A 19,900-nucleotide genomic window follows, 5' to 3' on the forward strand; every position below is an offset into this window, starting at 1 on the left:
GGTGTTGACTTATTTATAAGGAACAAAGTCAATACTGAGTTATCTCAAGTGTGTTTTATTACTTCTATATATCGTAGAATGTGATGATATGTTTAGTTTTTTTACTGATGAAAATACAGAGTTTCTATATATACACCATAATAAACAGAGACATACAACTCTAGTAATAAACTACAGCTGATCACGAACGGGCCAAACACATCGATTTGGACGGTCATATTGTTCGAGAACACAACCTATCTACCTACAACACAACCTCCAGATTAGGGGTGTTAACGAGCCGAGCCGAGCCCGAGCTTGGCCTTGCTCGGCTTGTACTCATAAAGTAAAACTCGAGTTCGAGCCGATCTCGAGCTTACCCGAGCTTGAAAAAATTGTGTTTGTTATCAAGCTTGCGAGCTTTAATGCGAGCTCGAGTTCAACTCAAGCCTATATGTAATTGTTGAATTGTCGTTTTTTCTCTCTCGATATGTCCAATAACAAGGCTCGAATGTTTTATATACAAATATTGAAAAATCAATTAGTCATTTTTTTTGTGTGATACAAATATATAATCATGACAAAATATTTGTATAAAATATGAGTAATATCTTATCTAATTACACAAGTTCGAGCCGGTCACGAGCTTTTCGAGCCGAGCCAACGTTTGCTCGGCTTGACTCGTTAAGCTCTCGAGCCAAGCCCGAGCCCGAGCCGAGCTCACACGAGCCGAGCTCACACGAGCCGAGCTTTGACCGAGCCGAACTCGAGTTGCTCGCGAACTGTCTCGTCTCATTAACAGCCCTACTCCAGATTTATTCACAAAAGCTCTTTGAGGACCCCAACATCATCTATTGGAATTCAAGTTGGGGTAGTTCCAAACACCCTCCAACTTGAGGGGGTATTGGAATATATACTCACAAAAGTTAGTTAGAGTCGACTGATCAGGTACACAAATGCATTAACCTAATAATGAACTATGGAATACACAAATGCAATAACCTAATAATGAACTATGGAATATGAGATAATTGAATATGTTATATACTTATAAGTATTTATAAATTTATCATCTTTTAAATCGGGTACTGAGATTACCTTCAAGTTTGGAGCGATTCTTAAAAAAGGTCTTAACTCTTAATATCCTCATCTGTACTCTAAAAAAAAAAATCCCATAACATCTCTTGCAAATTGCAATCCATTAGTAAATATGTATATTCATATATGATTCTTTCCAAAGGGTAGTTGTCTTTGTTCTTTACCCAAAAAATCATGCATGATCTCCTAAAACTATATATGAGCTGTTGAAACCACATGCAACAACCTAACACAATCAAATTCCACAACAAAGTCCATAAGATCTCTTTTATATCAAAGTATCTAACATTGGCTTAATTACATTATCACAATTATTAATAATTAAAGAGTAATCTATGTACCAAATAGCGGAGCCAGGAATTAATCCCAGCAGGGGTGAAAAATTTCGACGGGGATGAGCATGTAATGATGCAAGGGGAACAAGAAAAAACTTGGAAAATTTTAACTAAAAACTTTAAAATTTCTGACCTGGACGGCCCTTAGATCCACCACTTTATACATATACCTACATTTTAAAGTTGAACAATAAAGTTTTGCAGATATCATCAGCTAGTTTAGGTTGTAACTATTTCCAACACACAATCATATCCAAGATTCAAAACCGCCATTATTAAAACACAAATTCTTGTTTACCGACCAAAGCTACTTTTACCGACAATGAAAATTCGGTCGGTAAATTATTTTATCGACTAAACTTGCTGACTGATTGTCCGTGGCCAGTAACATACCAAAAACGGTCAGTAATTCATTTTACCGACCAATTTTTTTAACTGATCTATTAATAATACGATATCTACGCTATCTATTTACTAATATGATCATCCATTTCCGTCGGATGGTAATTCTTGTTGTTCTTGTAGGGATTTAAGACGAACATATACATGTTAATCACGAAACTAGTCAAGTAGATAGATAAGATAGTAATTAACCTTTTCTATACGTAAGACGTATATGACCGTGTTAAGAGAGACCAGCGGGAAATTACTTTTTTATTTTATTTTGAAAGAAAACATATGATGACACCATTGAACAAGATAGAAACATGAATGATCACAAAGAGACCATGCATTTAACATATAATTATAATTAACACCAATCTCCATCATCATTGAATATGATTGAACTTTGAAGAATATATTTAAGTAATATAGTCTGGCATAAAACAATTAGGCAGGAATTATAAATGCAATGTCTTCCTCCATAAACATCCACATGATGATGCTCCCTCACTTGGCTAACCCATCAAACATTTTGCATTATTTCTAGTCCCCACTCTACCATTATAGTATTCAAAATTGACAACTAATTTATGCAACACCATATAATTAATTATCCTCATAATAATAGTAATAATAGTATGATTATTCAAGGAATCCTATGAACCAATTCAAAAGAAAGAAAAAAAAGTAATTATTTTTTATAAATCCAAATAATTAATTATGATTGATCCCACAAATAACATGACTTAAACTATGATAATTGTTTTTAATAATGCAAATACACATTCATTAATTATACAATAAAATAAATTCAGCTTAAAGCGAATACCGTCGTTTTAAAAGAGATTTACTAAGCCAAACATTATTGTTATAATAACAAAAACCCACATAATTAATACAATAAAATAAATTCAGCTCAAGACGGTTACTGTAAAACATAAACATATTAAGCCAAACATAGACTTAATTAAATGGGGACACAGTTTGGCTACCCTTTACTATGTCTTGTCATAAATTTCAACAACAATACAACTTATATAGACTCATATAGTATTATCATAAATCTATATCAAATCATAGTACACATAAAACCAAAAAAAAAAAAAAAAAACAAGTACACTTGGAAATTACGAATTCACCCCTGCTCAATTCATCTCTAAGGCATCCTTAATTAGCTCCTTTTTTTTCCAACTTTTTTTCTGATTTTTTGTAGTTGCCTTATTAAGATCAAAGGAGCAGCTGCTGTACTTTTGATTTATTATTGTTTAGCTCCGGTTCTTGCATTTCTCCATAGCTCGCGGAGCTGAAAATTTTTAGGAAAAACGCTTAAACATTGACAAATTCTCATATCAGATAGTCTCACGATAACTTTTGTTATAAATTCCGTACTCTCCAAGTTTTTAGTAGGTTAATGTTATATCGGTCAAAATTTAAGTTATTTATTTTATGACATAATCTTTCGGAAAAATAACTAAATATTGGAAAATTTAAGAAAAATGTATTTTAGGGTTGTTTTTGGCACATACTACACATACTGAGGATAACAATAACAACGACAACAATAATACCACAGTCCGAAAATAATGTAGGGTACTAGAGTCGACCCCAATATACATTCCAAATAGAAATTTAAACAAATTATGTTGAAATTATTTTGGATTTATATATGTCGATAGAATAGACAAAAACAATTAGGTAGTATATGAGAAATACATGTAGGGAATAGATAAAGAAAATACAGAAGTATTAAGTTTCGATATGTCAGATCTATCTACATATAATGTTATACGTTGTCAATAGTCGTTAAAGTAAGAACAAACTAGCCAGCTAGGTCATTTGACTTGAATTTATTTAATGCAAATAATAAATAATCATATCATAAATAATTATTAATTACTATATGTCAAGTTTAATTATTTTTACCACTAATTTAATCAGTAATAATATTTTAATTAATCTTTTTATAACACCGTTTCACATAAATCTTTTCCAGTCATGCATCCATGCATATCAGCATATGTATAATACGTTTATATTCGAAAAGCAATTTAAGTAAACAGTCTTTTTGTTTCAAGCAATTATTTTCCTTTTATATTTGTTACGTAACATTATAAATCACGAAAAATAAATGATTAAAACGGAGAAAACAATTTACCAAGTCCAGCAGCTTCTTTTCCTTTCATTATGCGAAGTCGTTTGCATGACTCCACAAACATCCTGGTTCAAAAGATGTATGTATGATCAATAATCCGATTTTATTTTAACAAATAATATCGACAATTTGTGATTATTTCGGAAAACTTGAATAATACTCACAACACGAGATTATTTTGGAATGAAAAATTAAATCATGCGTGAGATTAAAAATGACAGATCAACCAAACTTGAGATTGTTATGAACGATTTTTCCTATTTTTAGTATCGAAATGAAAATATTTAAGTCGACAATTACTCGTCTAGAATGGTGAACAACATTTTAAATATGATGACGAACATATTTAAGACGATTATTTATATAACAATTTATGTAATTATACATTTAATTAGAATATAATGAGAATATTAAGAAAAATGGTGAATTAACTTACCCCCAAGGGACATCACCAACAAGCATCCAATCACCATCTTTATCCTCATAAGTAGGAACATAATCAGAACCATTAATGAGATCCATCAGCTTACTCTCATTCATGAAATCAATCATTCCTTGACTTCCATAATTTCCTATAATTAATCAAGTTCAACCATAAATTATATTGTTTTAATATAATATTATTCAGTTCGTTACAATCATTTGTTTAACGTTGATTAAAATATGCTGTCAAACAAAGAATATAAAAAGGTAAACAAATGAATAGGACAAAGAGAGTACTAACTAGTGAATCGAAACTCTGATTATCGTCTAATTATACGTGAGAGGGCTAGTAGAGACGATTGTCAGCCCCAGATCCAGTGATCCAAGTGACAAAGCCAGGTTTTCAAGTTAAGGGGTAAAAAATTTCAGCGAGAATGAACAAGTAATATTATAAGTGACACTCGCTTAAAAGTTCTAAAATTTAACCTAAAAATGTGAAGTTTTCATTTTTCAAGGGGAGCGAGCGCTCCTGCTAGCTCCTCCTCGCTATACCACTGCCAAGATCCATGACAAATTGAAATGTAATTTCTAGTCACCTTATACAAGTTTATTGGGAATTTTAATCTATATTATAATCAACCTGTCTTTAAATTCTAACTTCGTCACTGATAATCTTATGATAAAACCGTTTTTTATGTAGATATGCCATATGAGTAGTAAACGTACCTAAGGTGAAGGAGCTGAACATCTTGCTCAAAGCATCAGAAAGGTGTTGATAACTGTTGTACATTTTAAGGTCAACCTTACGTAAGTAAGGTGCACCATCCATGCTCACCTTCACCAACCCGCCACCGCCATTCATTGGCTTATCAGTCTCGGTATCCGTTCCTCCGGTGCTCTTTTGCACCGCCAGCATGTTTTTGCGGTATGATCTCACCGGTGGCCAACCTACCACTTGTGCCCTACATTTTATAGGGGTACTTATCAACTTATATGCATGATATTGTTACTTTAATTAATTATTTGCATGTAGTAATATACATAACATGCAAATAATTAATCAAAGTATATGTTAGATGAGACAATTAATTAGAGGAGATTATGTTATATTGTCTCATCTAACATATATATACTTTAATTAGAGGAGTACGTAATATGCAAGAATTAAGAGGTACGAGTAGAAATACTACACCATGTTGTATTTTGTTCTCTTTAATTTCCACCTTTTTTGGCGAATACAATAAGTACACTTGTGAATGGCAAAATTCCGATTAAAAATTTATTATCTTAAGTGTAACTCGTAATTATTACGGAGTATATTATTAATTTGACAATAATATATATTATCTATTTGTTATAAAGTTTTTAAACTTTTGCGAGATAAAGAAATCAGATATATATCTTCTCTCTTAATTCGAAAAATAAAATAAAATTGTTCAAATCACATATGACATATGTACATAGTTGGCTTGGCTTACTACAATTTAGTAGGATAAGAGTCACACATAATTTAACAAGTTATTTTAGTGATTATTACCCTAGACATACATTAGCCTTAGTGTACATGTTGCAATAAACTACTCTTTCCGTCCCAATAATTTGTTTACCGTATATATTTTTTGTGAAAAATATTTTAATTACCAAGTAAAAGACAAACAAATAATCTGGACGGTGGATGTATCTTTAATAATGATCATGAATAATTAATCTAAAATCAACAAACCCAAAAATAACTAAAAAATTAAAACACAACATAATACATGTTCAAATATTTATGATGGAAACAGTAAAAACAAAACACACAGTAAAAAAAGTTCAGTGGTGGAGCTTTCTGCCCTCGCTGAGTTCTAATCCTGGCTCACTAATACAGTAATTAAATAACTTACTTGGCAGGTGGCTTAACAGAATCAACAGCAACAGTAACTTTTGAAGAAACTTCCTTAGAAATTTTCTGATCATTATTCACCTTCATGAGATCCAAAGGAGATAATGAAGAAGTATTAATCTCCTCATTTACAGCAGTAACTCCAGAATTTTTACCTTCATCATCCTCATCATTATTATTACTGCTTGTAAGATTAAGCTTCAAGTCCATAGTCTCAGAAAACCCTCTCTTATTACTTTTCACCACCACTACCACCTCTTCTTTCTCGACACCGCGTGGCGGTCCGAGTCCAAGCCCGAGTCCGAGCCCGAGGTTGAGCTCAGTTTCTGATATCTTAAGGCCACCAACTTCCATGATTTTTTTTTTCTCTTGGGGGGTTTTTTTTGGATGTTTTTGTTAGTTTCTCTCTTATTTTTTTTCAAGTGTTTATCTCTCTATATATGATTGGAGTGTATAATATTGTTGCCCTCTCTTGCATTTATTTCTCTTTCTTGTATAGTTGAGGTGTATGTGAGCCTTCCTAGTTGGTGCTTGTGAGTGAACAAAATCAAAATGCAATTATATATAGTGTCATTATATAATTATGAGTAAGTCTTTTTTAAAACGGTTTATTTTATATTAAAATCAGAAAATATTAACATTTTTTAATAGAAAACAACCATTTTTCGAAAGATTTAACGAAAACTGATGATAACATTATATCAGGAAATATTTACATATTATCGTAAAATGATCACATTTGCTCCACCTTAATTTCAGAAGAAAATAACCCGTCAGAAACAAGAATTTGCCATAATATAATATCGTTTGTCTTCTTTAAGACAATCTTAAATTTAAGACGGGAATACTGTCACTATTTTATGATAAAAATGATCAATTAGTGATAAGAAGTTATAACTAAATTGACACTTGCTAACGATAAACTGATGGTACATTTTTCCCAGGAAATATTCACATTTTATCTGTCTTATTTTCAGAAGGATAACACCGGCCTGAAATGAGAATTTGCCTATACAATATCTAGAAATTCATGTTTAATTAAGATCTACATACCCATTCATCTTAAATACCAAATGGGTAAGTAAATAGATGGGACGAAAAGTAGAATATCTTAAAAATGTCTATAAACTTTTTGCTATTTATTAATATGGAGTAACTAGACTCGTTTTATACTTAAGATGAATTATGGATATAACCGTCTTAATAAAAAAGATCAATCGTGTAATAATAGTCTATCATATGATACTATGGGTGGATAGACAATCTAGCATTACGGGTCCCTTGTACATTATACATATGAGAGATTATTACATACTATCTCACGTCATCGTACAATTAAATCTTATATTTTAGTAACTAATAATGAGAGAAGTAGAATTAATAATAAGCTTTATTAATAATAAAGTAAAATGTAGTGAAATTAAAAGAATAATATTCTCATTGGTAATTAAGGTGCAGGGGAACATGTCACATGAATATACACCAAGTAGTATACCTAAAACTTCTACCATAAAATAGAGAATGTGTGTAATTTATCCACTTAAATACTTAATCAAAATAATAATATACGGAAAAATTATAGTAAAACCTTCGGGTTTTCACCTCAAAAATAAAATAAAATAATAATATACGGAAAAATTACTTTTATAAATATCTATGAGGTCTTGCCTATAATTAAATTAGGCATTGATTATATTTTGCTTCTTACTCCTATTGATTTTTCTTTTTCCTTCTTTTTATCTGGCATTGATTATTAGTACTGGTTTCTTACAATATCACGAGAAAACATCTTTATTCACAAGCTTATGTACTCATGTCGCACACTACACATGAGTACATGACTAATGTGTAGTGTGCAAAACATGAAAATACATACGTAATCCATATTCTTTATTTTAAATCGTCCAATTATTACACGCGCCAACGCCACCCACATGACCATTGAACGAAAAAAAAAAAAAGTTCTTCCAATGGAACTACCACCCTTAGTGAGACGGTTAGGGGAGAACTAACAGGGATGCTTGCTTCTGCTGGAGGATACTATTATCCATTTATCCCAGTTGTAATTTTTCGCTAAGTATAAATCCTGACTTCGCCATCAATCTTTATAATACTATAGACATGTCAATAAATTTACAGAAAGCTTCTGACGGCCCATATGTGAGCCATTTACAACCAAATGTGACGACTTTTTCGCAAAAAAGTTACCTGAACAACAAACACTAGGTACAACACTTTATCTTTAAATATCACATTTTACCATAAAAATGGTCACATAAAACCGTCTGAAACCTCCAGACAGCATAATTAGTCTAAAATGAAAATTAGTGTTTTATTTATTAGAAAGGTTTATATAAGAATAAACTAGGCAATAAAACATTGACATGTGGAAGTCCTAAATACATAGGGGATGAATAGTTGACAAAAGTGTAATAATAGGCTTTTTTCATAACTATAGTAATAAGAGTATATGATTGGTGTTTGGGAAATTAGAAAGTAAAATAAAAATAGATGCAAATAAGGTGGAATATTATAGATAGTGGACACCTCAACAAGTTGTCTTTGCTTGCCATTTTAGACTAAGGTTTCCATTTTAGAGCATGCATGTATAGTTGGCCATTCTGATTTCGATTTTCTATTTCTTTTGTTATGCATCTTTCTTACAACTCTTTAATCATGGGATTTACAATTCTGCTTTGGGAATGTAAATGTGTCGATCCGAGTTCAATTTCATGTTAAAATATTTGTTATAGCTTAGCTTGAGCAAATTGTGTAATACTCCACTGAACCGAAGATGTTATTCGGATGGGGTAACCCCTTGAAGAGGTTCATTGATTGGTTTAAAATCTGACTAGTGGTTAAAGTGATTGAAAGTACTACTCATATCAACAAAGTGCACTTTCTTTTCTGGTTATCCATGCGAAAGAACTCCACGGTTAAGTGTGCTTGGCTGAGAGTAGTCTTAGGATGAGTGACCTCCTGTGAAAGTTCCCGGGATGCGCATGAGTGAGGATAAAATGCACTATAAAAGACCCGTATTGATCTGTGGGCTATGTACACAGTCTGAACTACCGTGAGTAACCGCTCCCGACCCTAGGTTTAGGCCGGGGTGTTACAAATTGTTTTTTGGATTTCGAATTTTATCAGCTCTGAGCGGTTGGTTTGATATATGTGATTTGTAGGTTATCACATATATTACTGAGTTAACCTAGTGCGCATAAAAGGTAGTAGCTACGGTTTTCTTCGTCATGCAAATAAAAGAAAAAGGAATATATATTCTGTGCACATTACTATAACTTGATTATAAACCGTGCTCCTTATCATACAACTTGTGTATACACTATTAAATCTTAGACGAGGTTAGCACATGTAAAACTCTTCATCTAGAATCTCATATCTCAGCGTTTTAGGTCATGTTTTTCTGGACTTATTTTCTGCTTATTTTAGTTCAGTTTAGGTTCGTTCAATTCAGTACTTCAGTTATATTCAGTTCAATTAAGCTATTTTCGGCTGGAAAGAACAAGACCTTATTTCAAAATTCAGAAACATCAAGCGTTTTAATGATCGAGTTAATGCGAAATTAATCATAGTCATAATATCAATGAAAATACTTAAGTACATCTATTACAGAGTATATTATATTAATGTTTCCTAACTGTTAACCTTATTTCTTTTGTAATTTATTTCATCATATTTCGATCCTTATATATCATCATCGATCTCCTCGATCGATGACTCAAATTCTTTTATAAATTATGGTATAATGCGTGCGAGGAAATAAACTATTTTCGATTACATTTTGTAGTTGTAACTATCAGTCGATCGAGAAAAAGGAACATACATCGGATGTAATACCTCCAACTTTTTTATTTTTTAAGCATATATGTATTTTTTTTGAGCTTATTACCTCAAACTTTATTTGTTTTTGAGCATATGTGTATTCTTTTGAGCATATTAAAGTTTATAAGTTAGATTTTAATATTTTTTCCGTCAAAACTCAAATTTAACTAAACTAATATGTAATGTTTTTTAGTTTTATTGTAATTTTTTAGACCTTAATGTTGAAATGAATAAACTCAAAAACTTCATAGTGAAACTCAAAAACTTTAAAATAAAACTCAAAAACTATAAAATTGGAGGTAGTACATCAGATGTATAATCCTCTTACTGCGTGTGATTCCCAAAATTCAAGAGACTAGTACATGGAAATGCTAATATAAAGAGTGGTAATTGGAGAATGATACGGAGTACATACTTTTGATGGGATTTGAGATTGATTGCTTCTATGCCTAACGACTTCTCTTTTCTAGAAATTCATTCCAATTTTCCATTGTATATTCCCTTAGATGCATGCATGATTTAGATTTAGATCAACCTTGTTCCGGAAAGTCAGTACTAAGAATTAATTATGTACTACTACTTCTATTCAATTCCGTTGTTTATCTTCAATTAAAGTATTTCTCACAAAGAATAAAATAGTAAATAATTAAATGAGACAGAGAAAGTATCATAACAGGGGATATACTCGTATAAACACAAATTTTCAAAGAAAATCATGGTATGACATAAAATAATAAGAGAGTATTGTATACCGAGGACCGAGGTGGCCAACAGGTCAGGCTGTGTTACGATAGAGTCATAGAGTGGCACAAACTCGTCCCTAAGAAGGGGGCGAGCTTGCTATATTTTTGAGTTCAAAAGGCTTAAAATGGAACAATGGCGAATATAGGAGGGATTAGGAGGGGTGCTCGTTCCCGCTGAACATTGAAAAATTTGAATTTTTAGTTAAAATTTTCGATTTTTCTCGAGGCTTACTTTATGGCGTTACCAATTTACCCTCAGTGAGATTTTTCGCCCCCATAACATAAGATCCTGGCTCCACCATTGAAATGCAAGAGCCTAATTCTTACAATAATTAAATTTTTAAGTCAAGTAGGGCTCCAGTAGTATGTACAGACTACAGTGTTAGTACGATAGTGTGTACGTATCCTACTCCACCACCAAATTAAATAGCTAAGCAAACAATAATATAACGGGGTGTGGGCTACAAAGAAGAGGAATTTATTAGTTGATTAATTAGTCAGATAGTGCAATGCAAAATAAAATAAAATAAAGTATTGTACTATATAAAGTTTAAAATTATAAAACAAAATTTTACACTCCGTGTATATTGATAATCTATAATTAACCATAATTTAACGTAGATTATATTTTACTCCGTATATATAAAAATGACTAAATACATCGTATATACGAGTATGCAATTATACGTATCCATTAACTGATAGTAATGTGAGACCGTGATACAACGTATAGTAGTGATGCCTATAAATACACTTTAATTCATTTCATTTGATTTACAAATGAGATGTACAAACGCTACAAGATCGTTATTTATTAGATACTTGTATGAGATTGTATCGAGCTAAGGTACAACCTCTACGATCTTGTAGGTGACTCGTCGTGAAACAATTTCTATGTAAGATCGTGATACAATGTACAGTCGATGACTTGTGAACAATTTTATTGAGTTATCAAAGGCTAGAAGGAAGAATTTCCATTATCTAAATAATAACCTATCTTTCCCAAATTACTCAAACATAGGACATGCACTATGATCATAAGCTATATGATGTCTACCATTTATTTATTACTCTCTTGAATATATATGAAATAAATCTAAATATTCACCTTTACAAGTTACAATACTCCATTATGATTTATGAAGATGATGGCCTATTTTGGGGAATTATTCATTTCTTATATTTGACTATCTAGCCTAAACAATGTAAACATCAATAGTATTTTTCATATGTTTAAATGGCTATATACACATAAATATCAAAATTCATTTATTATATGACATCGTCTAATCCATAAGCACTATTCACGTACTTTGATTAAATTCACTAGCTCATTTCAGTTCAATTCCACTATATTCAATTCAGTTTAGTTCAGTTCAGCACAACTCATCTCTTCACAAATTAACTCTTACTTCAGTTTAGTTCTTTTCAGCCGAAAAGACAGGACTTAAAAATTGACTTGACAATTATACATTTTAGTCATCCCATTTGGTTCGGTCCGGTTGGCGTTGGACCGATGCCTACCCCTACATTCCTTATATAAAGTTTAATACTCCCTCTGTTCTGGTCAATAGTTTACGTTTGCTTTATATCCCTCTCATAAAATAAAGTAAATGTAAATTATTCATTAGAACATAGGAAGTAATAAACTCTATATATTATAAACTACGGTATTATACCTAAGAGGGTGGTATCGAAATTCAATCTCCGTACACATGACTAGATGAGGTGAAGAAACATGGAGAGATTAGATGTTGGGTGATATGGGCGGCATACAGTAGTGAGTACTGTACATAATATATGCCGTGCTTTAGGAACTGTTGTGTAATTAAGAACCCTTCACATGCATATGCATGCTTAACTAGTCCATTCTGCCTCAACATTATATCAATTTTATTCAAGAGAACTCCATTTTGTAATTGAGATTGTATTTTAATAAATAATAACCTATAACAAAATAAGGTGTCAAAAATTATATAAAAAAATGATAATGATAATTTTATGATAAAAAGACATTTAATTAATTAATAAACCATTTGATTTATTCGTTTTAATTCAAAAGTGAAAGATTAAGGATCTTTAGACACACATTGAACAAACCACAATGAAATATACGAGCTAGATAACCGATATAAAACTATAATACTAATAAAGAAAATCTTCTATACGTTTTATTTATAAGAGTTATGTAACACTTCTATAAAATTCTTGTGTAGAACAGCTTTGCACTAGTATACATAATAGTGATATTTACTAAAAAAAGATGTTGCTATAGAAATATTTGGTCCCCTGAAATTGTGTATATATCAGTTAGTCGGGTTTAAAACCATTTTTAACTTAAAATATCTTAAATTAAGACAGTTTTAAACAAGAATTTGTGATAATATAAACTCGGGATATATAGTTCAAAAAAAGGGTGGGACATAAGTGTAATAAAGACATGTGCTACGAAGAGATTCTAAGAAAGAATAAGTCATAAACATGTTATGTTATGTGAACCCTGTTTGGGCATTGTCAACCCCTCTCTTAATCTTTTTCCCATGTGCTTTGTCTCACCATTTCTTTCTTAGCCTAGCCTCCTTTGTCCTCCAACCTAATTCATCACCTCCTTCTATTTACATTTTAAGTAATAAAATAATTCACTTTCAAATCCTAAAATTGAAGGTTAATAGGACTAGGAGTAATATATAAACTATATATTGTATAAATTAAAAGTTATGAAATAATCTAAATTCGTTTAGTTGCCAAGAAAGTATCGGCATTTGGTAAAGATTATAATCAATAATCATCTTAAATACATTAGATTCTGGATTCAGTTAATCTTAGTCATTTGTTATTCGTTGTATTTCTCGATATACTTTGAAATGAGTAGCATAACAAAGAAATAAGACAATTATATGATGAATACAAGTAACCGTTAATTCTATTACAAAATGAGCGTAGAGCATAAAATGAAACCGTCATACTCATGTGATGACGTGATGATCTTCTGTTATATTTTAACTTTCGTCATCTTACTACTACATATTATTACATTACAAAGTAACTATATATACTTGTGCTCCCTCTTATTCACTGGAATTGCAACATTAATTGATATATGTGAGTAGTGTATTTTAATAAAATATTGCAATTTTAGAGAACTGTTCCGAAAAGAGTATATGTATTACAAGTTAGATTGTTATAATTAGGAAAAATGACAAAACTTCTTTTTCTTTCTTAGGTTGCATGGAAATATTACATTCAAACTTGTAATAATCTCAAATGTAAATGTATACGGAGTAAGATATAAGACTTGAGAAATGTCAATGGCATAAGGCAATAAAAAAATATACTCCCTCCTATCCACTCTTTTCTTCCCTATTTCCTAAAACGGATTATTCAGGTTTTCTTCCCCTTTCCTTTTTGAGAAAGTTTTTATTAATATTATACTCTTACCTCTTTCCACTCACCAAACCCCACTATATACTTTATTAATATTTAATTCTAATTATTCCTACCTCTCTCCAATAACCAAACCCCACCCATCACCTTTATTAATATTTAATCATAATTATTCATACCTCTCTCCAATTACCAAACCCCACTCATATATTTATCAATATTATACTCCCACCCTTAATCCCCGTGCCCACTTCAAAGGGGAAAAAAACGATGGATAGGAGGGAGTAATAGATTTACTAAAATAAAACAGTTGTAGGTTGACGGTGCATTATGCATGTAGTTGGTTCCTCAATGATTTTAGGTTCTCTTATTCTCTATAACTTGTTTTGTACATTAATGCTACATCATTGATCAAACTATGAATAATAACCACCAAAAGGAATATAATCAGAATTATTAATTCAAATAATCTAACTTGGCCTAAAATCTTATTACTTACGGAGTACTACATAATTATTTTCTACTTTTATACCGGGTTTTAAGGAATCCAAATGAGGAAATATTCTCATAATTCTCTTATAAGAGATTAGAAGATGGTCTGAGATGGAAGTAGTCTCGAACCATTGTTATCATTTAATTAATGTAAATAATTTTAAAAATATTTTTTATTTGAATCTGTATGCATATGAATTCTTACGGTACACGTTAAAACATTCTTACATAAAATTAATCTATATTCAAAAGGTCGAAAAATAAAGTGCTATACAAAATACGTACTCCAAGAATCAAGTATTCTCGACTATATCGGACCAATACAAGTATTAGTGTCATGTTTCCATAAATAACAAGTACAAATCTTGTGTAAAACGAGTGTTACTGTAAAATGGGATGTTATTTTTCTTAAACAAGCCTATTAAAATAACTTCCACCTTATGCCATCTATATAGTATAAAAGCCAAAAAAGTTTTTTCTTGGCTTTTGATTGGCTGGTGAGTTTCTACATGTGGGCCCCACCATGTCTTCTATACTATTTAATTACCTTCTCTCTTCAAGTCAATTCCTCTTATTTCTATTTTAATTGCTTATGTTAAAACATAAGTTAAAATGTCACAATTTACAATTTTACATACATTCAACGGGTCTAACATGTCAAATACCTTTAATATAATTCTAACAAAATACGGTTGTATATTATATGATATTCAAATCTCCAAATATGGACTATTTATATTGTCACGGTATTGAACGCTTAATCACACCCAATTATATGTTCATGTATCTAATGATAGCGCCTGCGATTATGACCCGTGCATTTTTTGCACGGAATAAAACTAGTTTTTCGTAAGGAGTGCATCATTGTTTTTAATTGATGATTTAAGTATTATCGTAAAATTGTTTTATATATGACTTACTTAAATAACAAACAAAATAAATCAATCGTTAATGAACTTTTTATTTTGAAACATACCGGTAATGAACTTTGGTAGGCATGTCAACAAAGATTTGAGTGATAAAGACGTACGAAATGTATAATTATTTGAGGTTTTGCTTAATTTTCTTAAACCAAAGCACATAGTTTTATATCCCTATCTAATCCCACACGAATTGGAATAATGTGCACTTTTTCCCTATTCTTTGGTTTATAAAAAGTCAAATGGGAAAAAAAATTATTTGAAGTTTATGCTAATTGTAATTTAATTGTAATTTAATATTATAATGTAAGAAATGTCATACTTTTATTTTAATCATAATTTTAAGTATCATGATGTAATGATATAATAGCGAAAATTGTTAATTTCAGATTATTTCAGTTCAACATGTGAGTATAAGAGTGACCCGCATACAATGAAGAGGAAATCGACTACTTTGTAATGTAAACCAATGAGTTAGACCATATTTTTTCTGACTTAATTTTAGATCATTTCAATTCAGCTTAACTCCATTTATTTCAGTTAATTTCAATTCAGCCTAGCTATTCGCCTGAAAGAAGCTGAACTGAGCTTAAGCCAGAAAGAACAAGGTCTAACTCGTACTTCAACTTTATTTTAGCTCAACTTCATTAAGTTCGGTTCAACTCGGCTCAGTTCCATTCAAATGGACTTTTACTTCAACTTCATTCAATTTAACTCAATTCCATTTAGTTCAATTCAATTTCTTTCATCTCCTTCTATCTCTCTCTTCTCTTTATGCGTGGGCTTACACCCTTTTAAAATTTTGTTAGATTCGCACATGGGTTGAACTGCCTCAATCGAGAAGGAGAAAGTGTTCACTTCATAAGTCTAAAGAGGTTCTATCCCAAAACCAATTGACAGTGAGTGGAGTAGCTCCTTGATTCATAAAGTAGATTACACTTTCTCTCTTCTCAAATATGAGACGCTTATATGTATACATATTAGGTTGGCTTATTTCTTCACATATTTGACAATAGTGAATTGGATTTATTGATAAAACGAGCTTACTATACAATAATTGTGATTTAATTTTGTCTACGTAGTGAGAAAATGCGAACAATGATTAGACACGAGTCTCTGAAACAGGATAGGCACAGAGGTCGATTTATGATAAAGCCATTTCGAATATGTTTGCATTCGTGTCACCTTGAGTATTTCGAATCACATTTGGTACAGTTGGTCTTACTTGTGACCATCTTACCTTAAACGTCTAACATCTTTCCTTTTATTTTATTTTTTTTAAAATCAATTGTGAATGTCGTTTTAACTTTAAATTGTCTAAAACAAAACATTGTGCATTTGATATTGTCCATTCAAATACAAGTTAGATTTTTTTTTTTTTTTTTTTTTGATTAGGTAAGAAAACTAGGTTGATCCTCTAGGGTAGGACCAACCTATCTCATCCTTTCGAATGAGGGAGGTAAGTTGAAGCCACCGACTATCAAACCACCTCGAAAGAGTTGGACATGAATGTCCAACTGAAGCCATGAAGTCAGCAACCTTGTTGGCTTCACGAAAGCAATGTTTAATTATCACTTCGTCGAAAAAATGAAGGTCTAACTTCACATCCTTGATAATACTAGAAATTTCCCACGGAATTTCTCAAGTACTTCGAATCGAGTTAATAACACATAAGTTATCACCCTCCACAATTAACTTTGCGCATTTGATATTGTTTAGATTGAGTTAGGGCTAGTCAACATGAATCAAATTAGTTTTTCCGACCTCTCCGTGTGGATATAGATGAATGGCACGGCCAGCCAAATGACCATACCGTACAATGTTAAGACAGAACAAAACAGAAGCATTGAAAGGCCCATACCATATGGGCTGTGGACCTACGATCCATAACATCTGAAAACAAATTAAATGGGCCCAAGCAATCCCACGTGTGGATGAGCCCACATTTCACTTTCATCATAGATTACCTCACACGTGTCTCGTTGGTGACATTTAACGCTCGATCATTATTATTTACCAAATTAGGATCGTCTCCACTTCTTTCTCTCCATTTTTCCTATCATTTACCTAATTAATTATTTGGATCTATGTATAGACAAACTACTCCTATTATATTGCTGTCATTTTTTACTAATAGTGATAGAATTAAAATCTAAGTCATAAGTAGGCTGATTCTCATGTTTTACTAATTAGGCTAGTTAACATCTGCCGTCTCTTTAACTTTACCCTAAAACTTATAAGTAAAACTGATGCTTGATTACCTCACCGGCTCACACGTGTATCCTTTGTGACACCGATGCTTGATTAAAATTATTCACAATTCATTAAGGTTACGAAAAATATTTCCATTTATATATCATTTTTTTTTTTTGCAAAAAGATCAGTTCATTAATAAAAAGTCATACGATATTTACAAAATATCACTTTTAATCAACGTTAACTTAATTAATGTTTTTGCATTTATAAATAATTTTTTCTTACAAATAGAATAATTTTTTCTTAAAATCGTGGATATTATACATGAAGATTTACTTCCATACAAGAGATGGCCTAGTGCATAGAAGAAGATTTTATTTTGTCCAAAAAGCTTTTGGAACATTTATTATTTTGTAATTTTCTTTGAACGTGGATTGTCTAAAGTATTGAGTTGTATTTTGAATAGGATTGAGCATAAGATACAAAGACAAGCCTTGGCTTTTGCTTTCAATGAGGATGAGGATAGGAATAAGAGACTTTGGATAGATTTTGGCTAGTAGGATGAAAATGCTTTCTTTTGGTTATTCATTGTAGATTTTACGCATGAATTTATTGTTGATGTTGATATATTATAATTTGATAGATGAGTGTACCATTATAAACATTGCCAATTTAAATTCGTACATAAGAAATCACTAAACCGAAAATATCTTAGCCTAATAACTAAAATAAGGATATAGTAGTAGTGGATATTAGGTCGCAGTTTCGAATCCTCCCATCCCCTTACTTATCAATTTATGGATTATACAACCAGTTGTATATGTTGTACGGTGTAGAATCTGAGCTTTGTGATAAAATATCTGAGCTTTATGTTAAATAATATGAGCTTTATTAGAAAGTATTGAATTCATCCATTTACACATTAAAAACATGAACTTCAAGTAGTATTTGGAAAAATACATATGTTTCGGATTCTTATACGTTGGTTGTCAGACATTCTTTACAGACAATTTGGATGTATAATCCTAAGACCAATCATCTCAACCACCTAGCACCCACCTCCAATATATCTTGTCCGACCTAATCCCACAAGAATGTATAAACCATCCCAAATACCTCGACAAGATCCCTAATTCGCCTCAACCACCCTCTTATTTACCATTCCCTAATTCGCTTACCGAATCAGAACAACAATTAGTCATAACTCATAACTCGAATCTCCTCTTGGCATATGAATATATGATGGTTATTAATACTAAAACTAAGCGTAAACAATTCACCAGGATGAAGAACACGAGAAAGAAATATGATACCAAAACGATAAGTGGACCTAGAATGTTTAGTGGTCTAAGAGGACAATTGGAGTTTTCTTTTTTTCTTGTGTCCAAAGGGGCATAATATGGTCTGTGAAGACATTGACATCTCCAATTTAGCCCGTTGCTTATCTTCCTTTTATTGCCCATATTTGAATGTTACGTAACCTTTTTAAAAATGGTACAAAGTACTTTTGACATAACCCTCCAAAAAGGTATGTTAAGCTTAACTTGGACAAAATTACACTTGTATAACTGGCTTTCCTACTTTCCTCCATACCTACTTGTTGCTCAATTGACATAAGCTATGCTATTTCACCTTAGAAAAATGATAGTAGTATTACCAAAAGTTGCTTCCATGTGAAAAAGCAAAAATCTCGTTTGTGAAAATGTGACGTCTTATAACCAGTTAAAAAAATTTAAAAAGGATAAGTTTGTTGTGAAAGGTCACAAGTATGACTCGAAAATGACCACAAATGTGTGACTTGAACTTGACCTGGTAGTCCTAAAGTGACTCAACCCAAAATGATCGAAATGACTCAACATATTATAAAATGACTTAATTAAGGCAAAATTGACCTGAAATGACACAAAGCGATGCAACCCGACCAAAAAAATGCCCCGACCAGAAACAACCTGATAAATTGTTGAACCGACTTGAAATGACTCCAGCCAAACCTAATCCGAATGATCCATTTGCAAGGTCTTACTGGCACCTCCTTCCAAGTAACTGCAAAGCTAAGCTGTTGGTGCAAA

The 19,900-nt window shown here is 31.5% G+C and overlaps 1 protein-coding gene across 1 annotated transcript; it reads right to left on the reverse strand.

Annotated features, from left to right (window-relative positions):
- Positions 1-2,734: 2,734 nt before the first annotated feature.
- Positions 2,735-6,993, reverse strand: LOC141652529 (auxin-responsive protein IAA14-like). Its single transcript, XM_074460047.1, has 5 exons — positions 6,258-6,993; positions 5,098-5,333; positions 4,385-4,520; positions 3,952-4,013; positions 2,735-3,099 (listed from the first exon to the last, which is right to left on the reverse strand). The coding sequence occupies exons 1-5, from the start codon at positions 6,608-6,610 to the stop codon at positions 3,062-3,064; spliced, it is 825 nt and encodes a 274-aa protein (XP_074316148.1). The 5' UTR covers positions 6,611-6,993; the 3' UTR covers positions 2,735-3,061.
- Positions 6,994-19,900: the final 12,907 nt, after the last annotated feature.

This window comes from Silene latifolia, chromosome 4 (assembly GCF_048544455.1).
Source record: "Silene latifolia isolate original U9 population chromosome 4, ASM4854445v1, whole genome shotgun sequence".
Taxonomy (NCBI): domain Eukaryota; kingdom Viridiplantae; phylum Streptophyta; class Magnoliopsida; order Caryophyllales; family Caryophyllaceae; genus Silene; species Silene latifolia.

Excerpts from the sequence above, each read along its gene's own strand:
- LOC141652529 (XM_074460047.1), bottom strand. The coding sequence starts at position 6,610 with ATGGAAGTTGGTGGCCTTAAGATATCAGAAACTGAGCTCAACCTCGGG. Across the intron at positions 5,334-6,257 it reads TCTGTTAAGCCACCTGCCAA|GGCACAAGTGGTAGGTTGGC; the intron begins GTAAGTTATTTA and ends TATAAAATGTAG. Across the intron at positions 4,014-4,384 it reads GTTGGTGATGTCCCTTGGGG|GATGTTTGTGGAGTCATGCA; the intron begins GTAAGTTAATTC and ends CTTTTGAACCAG.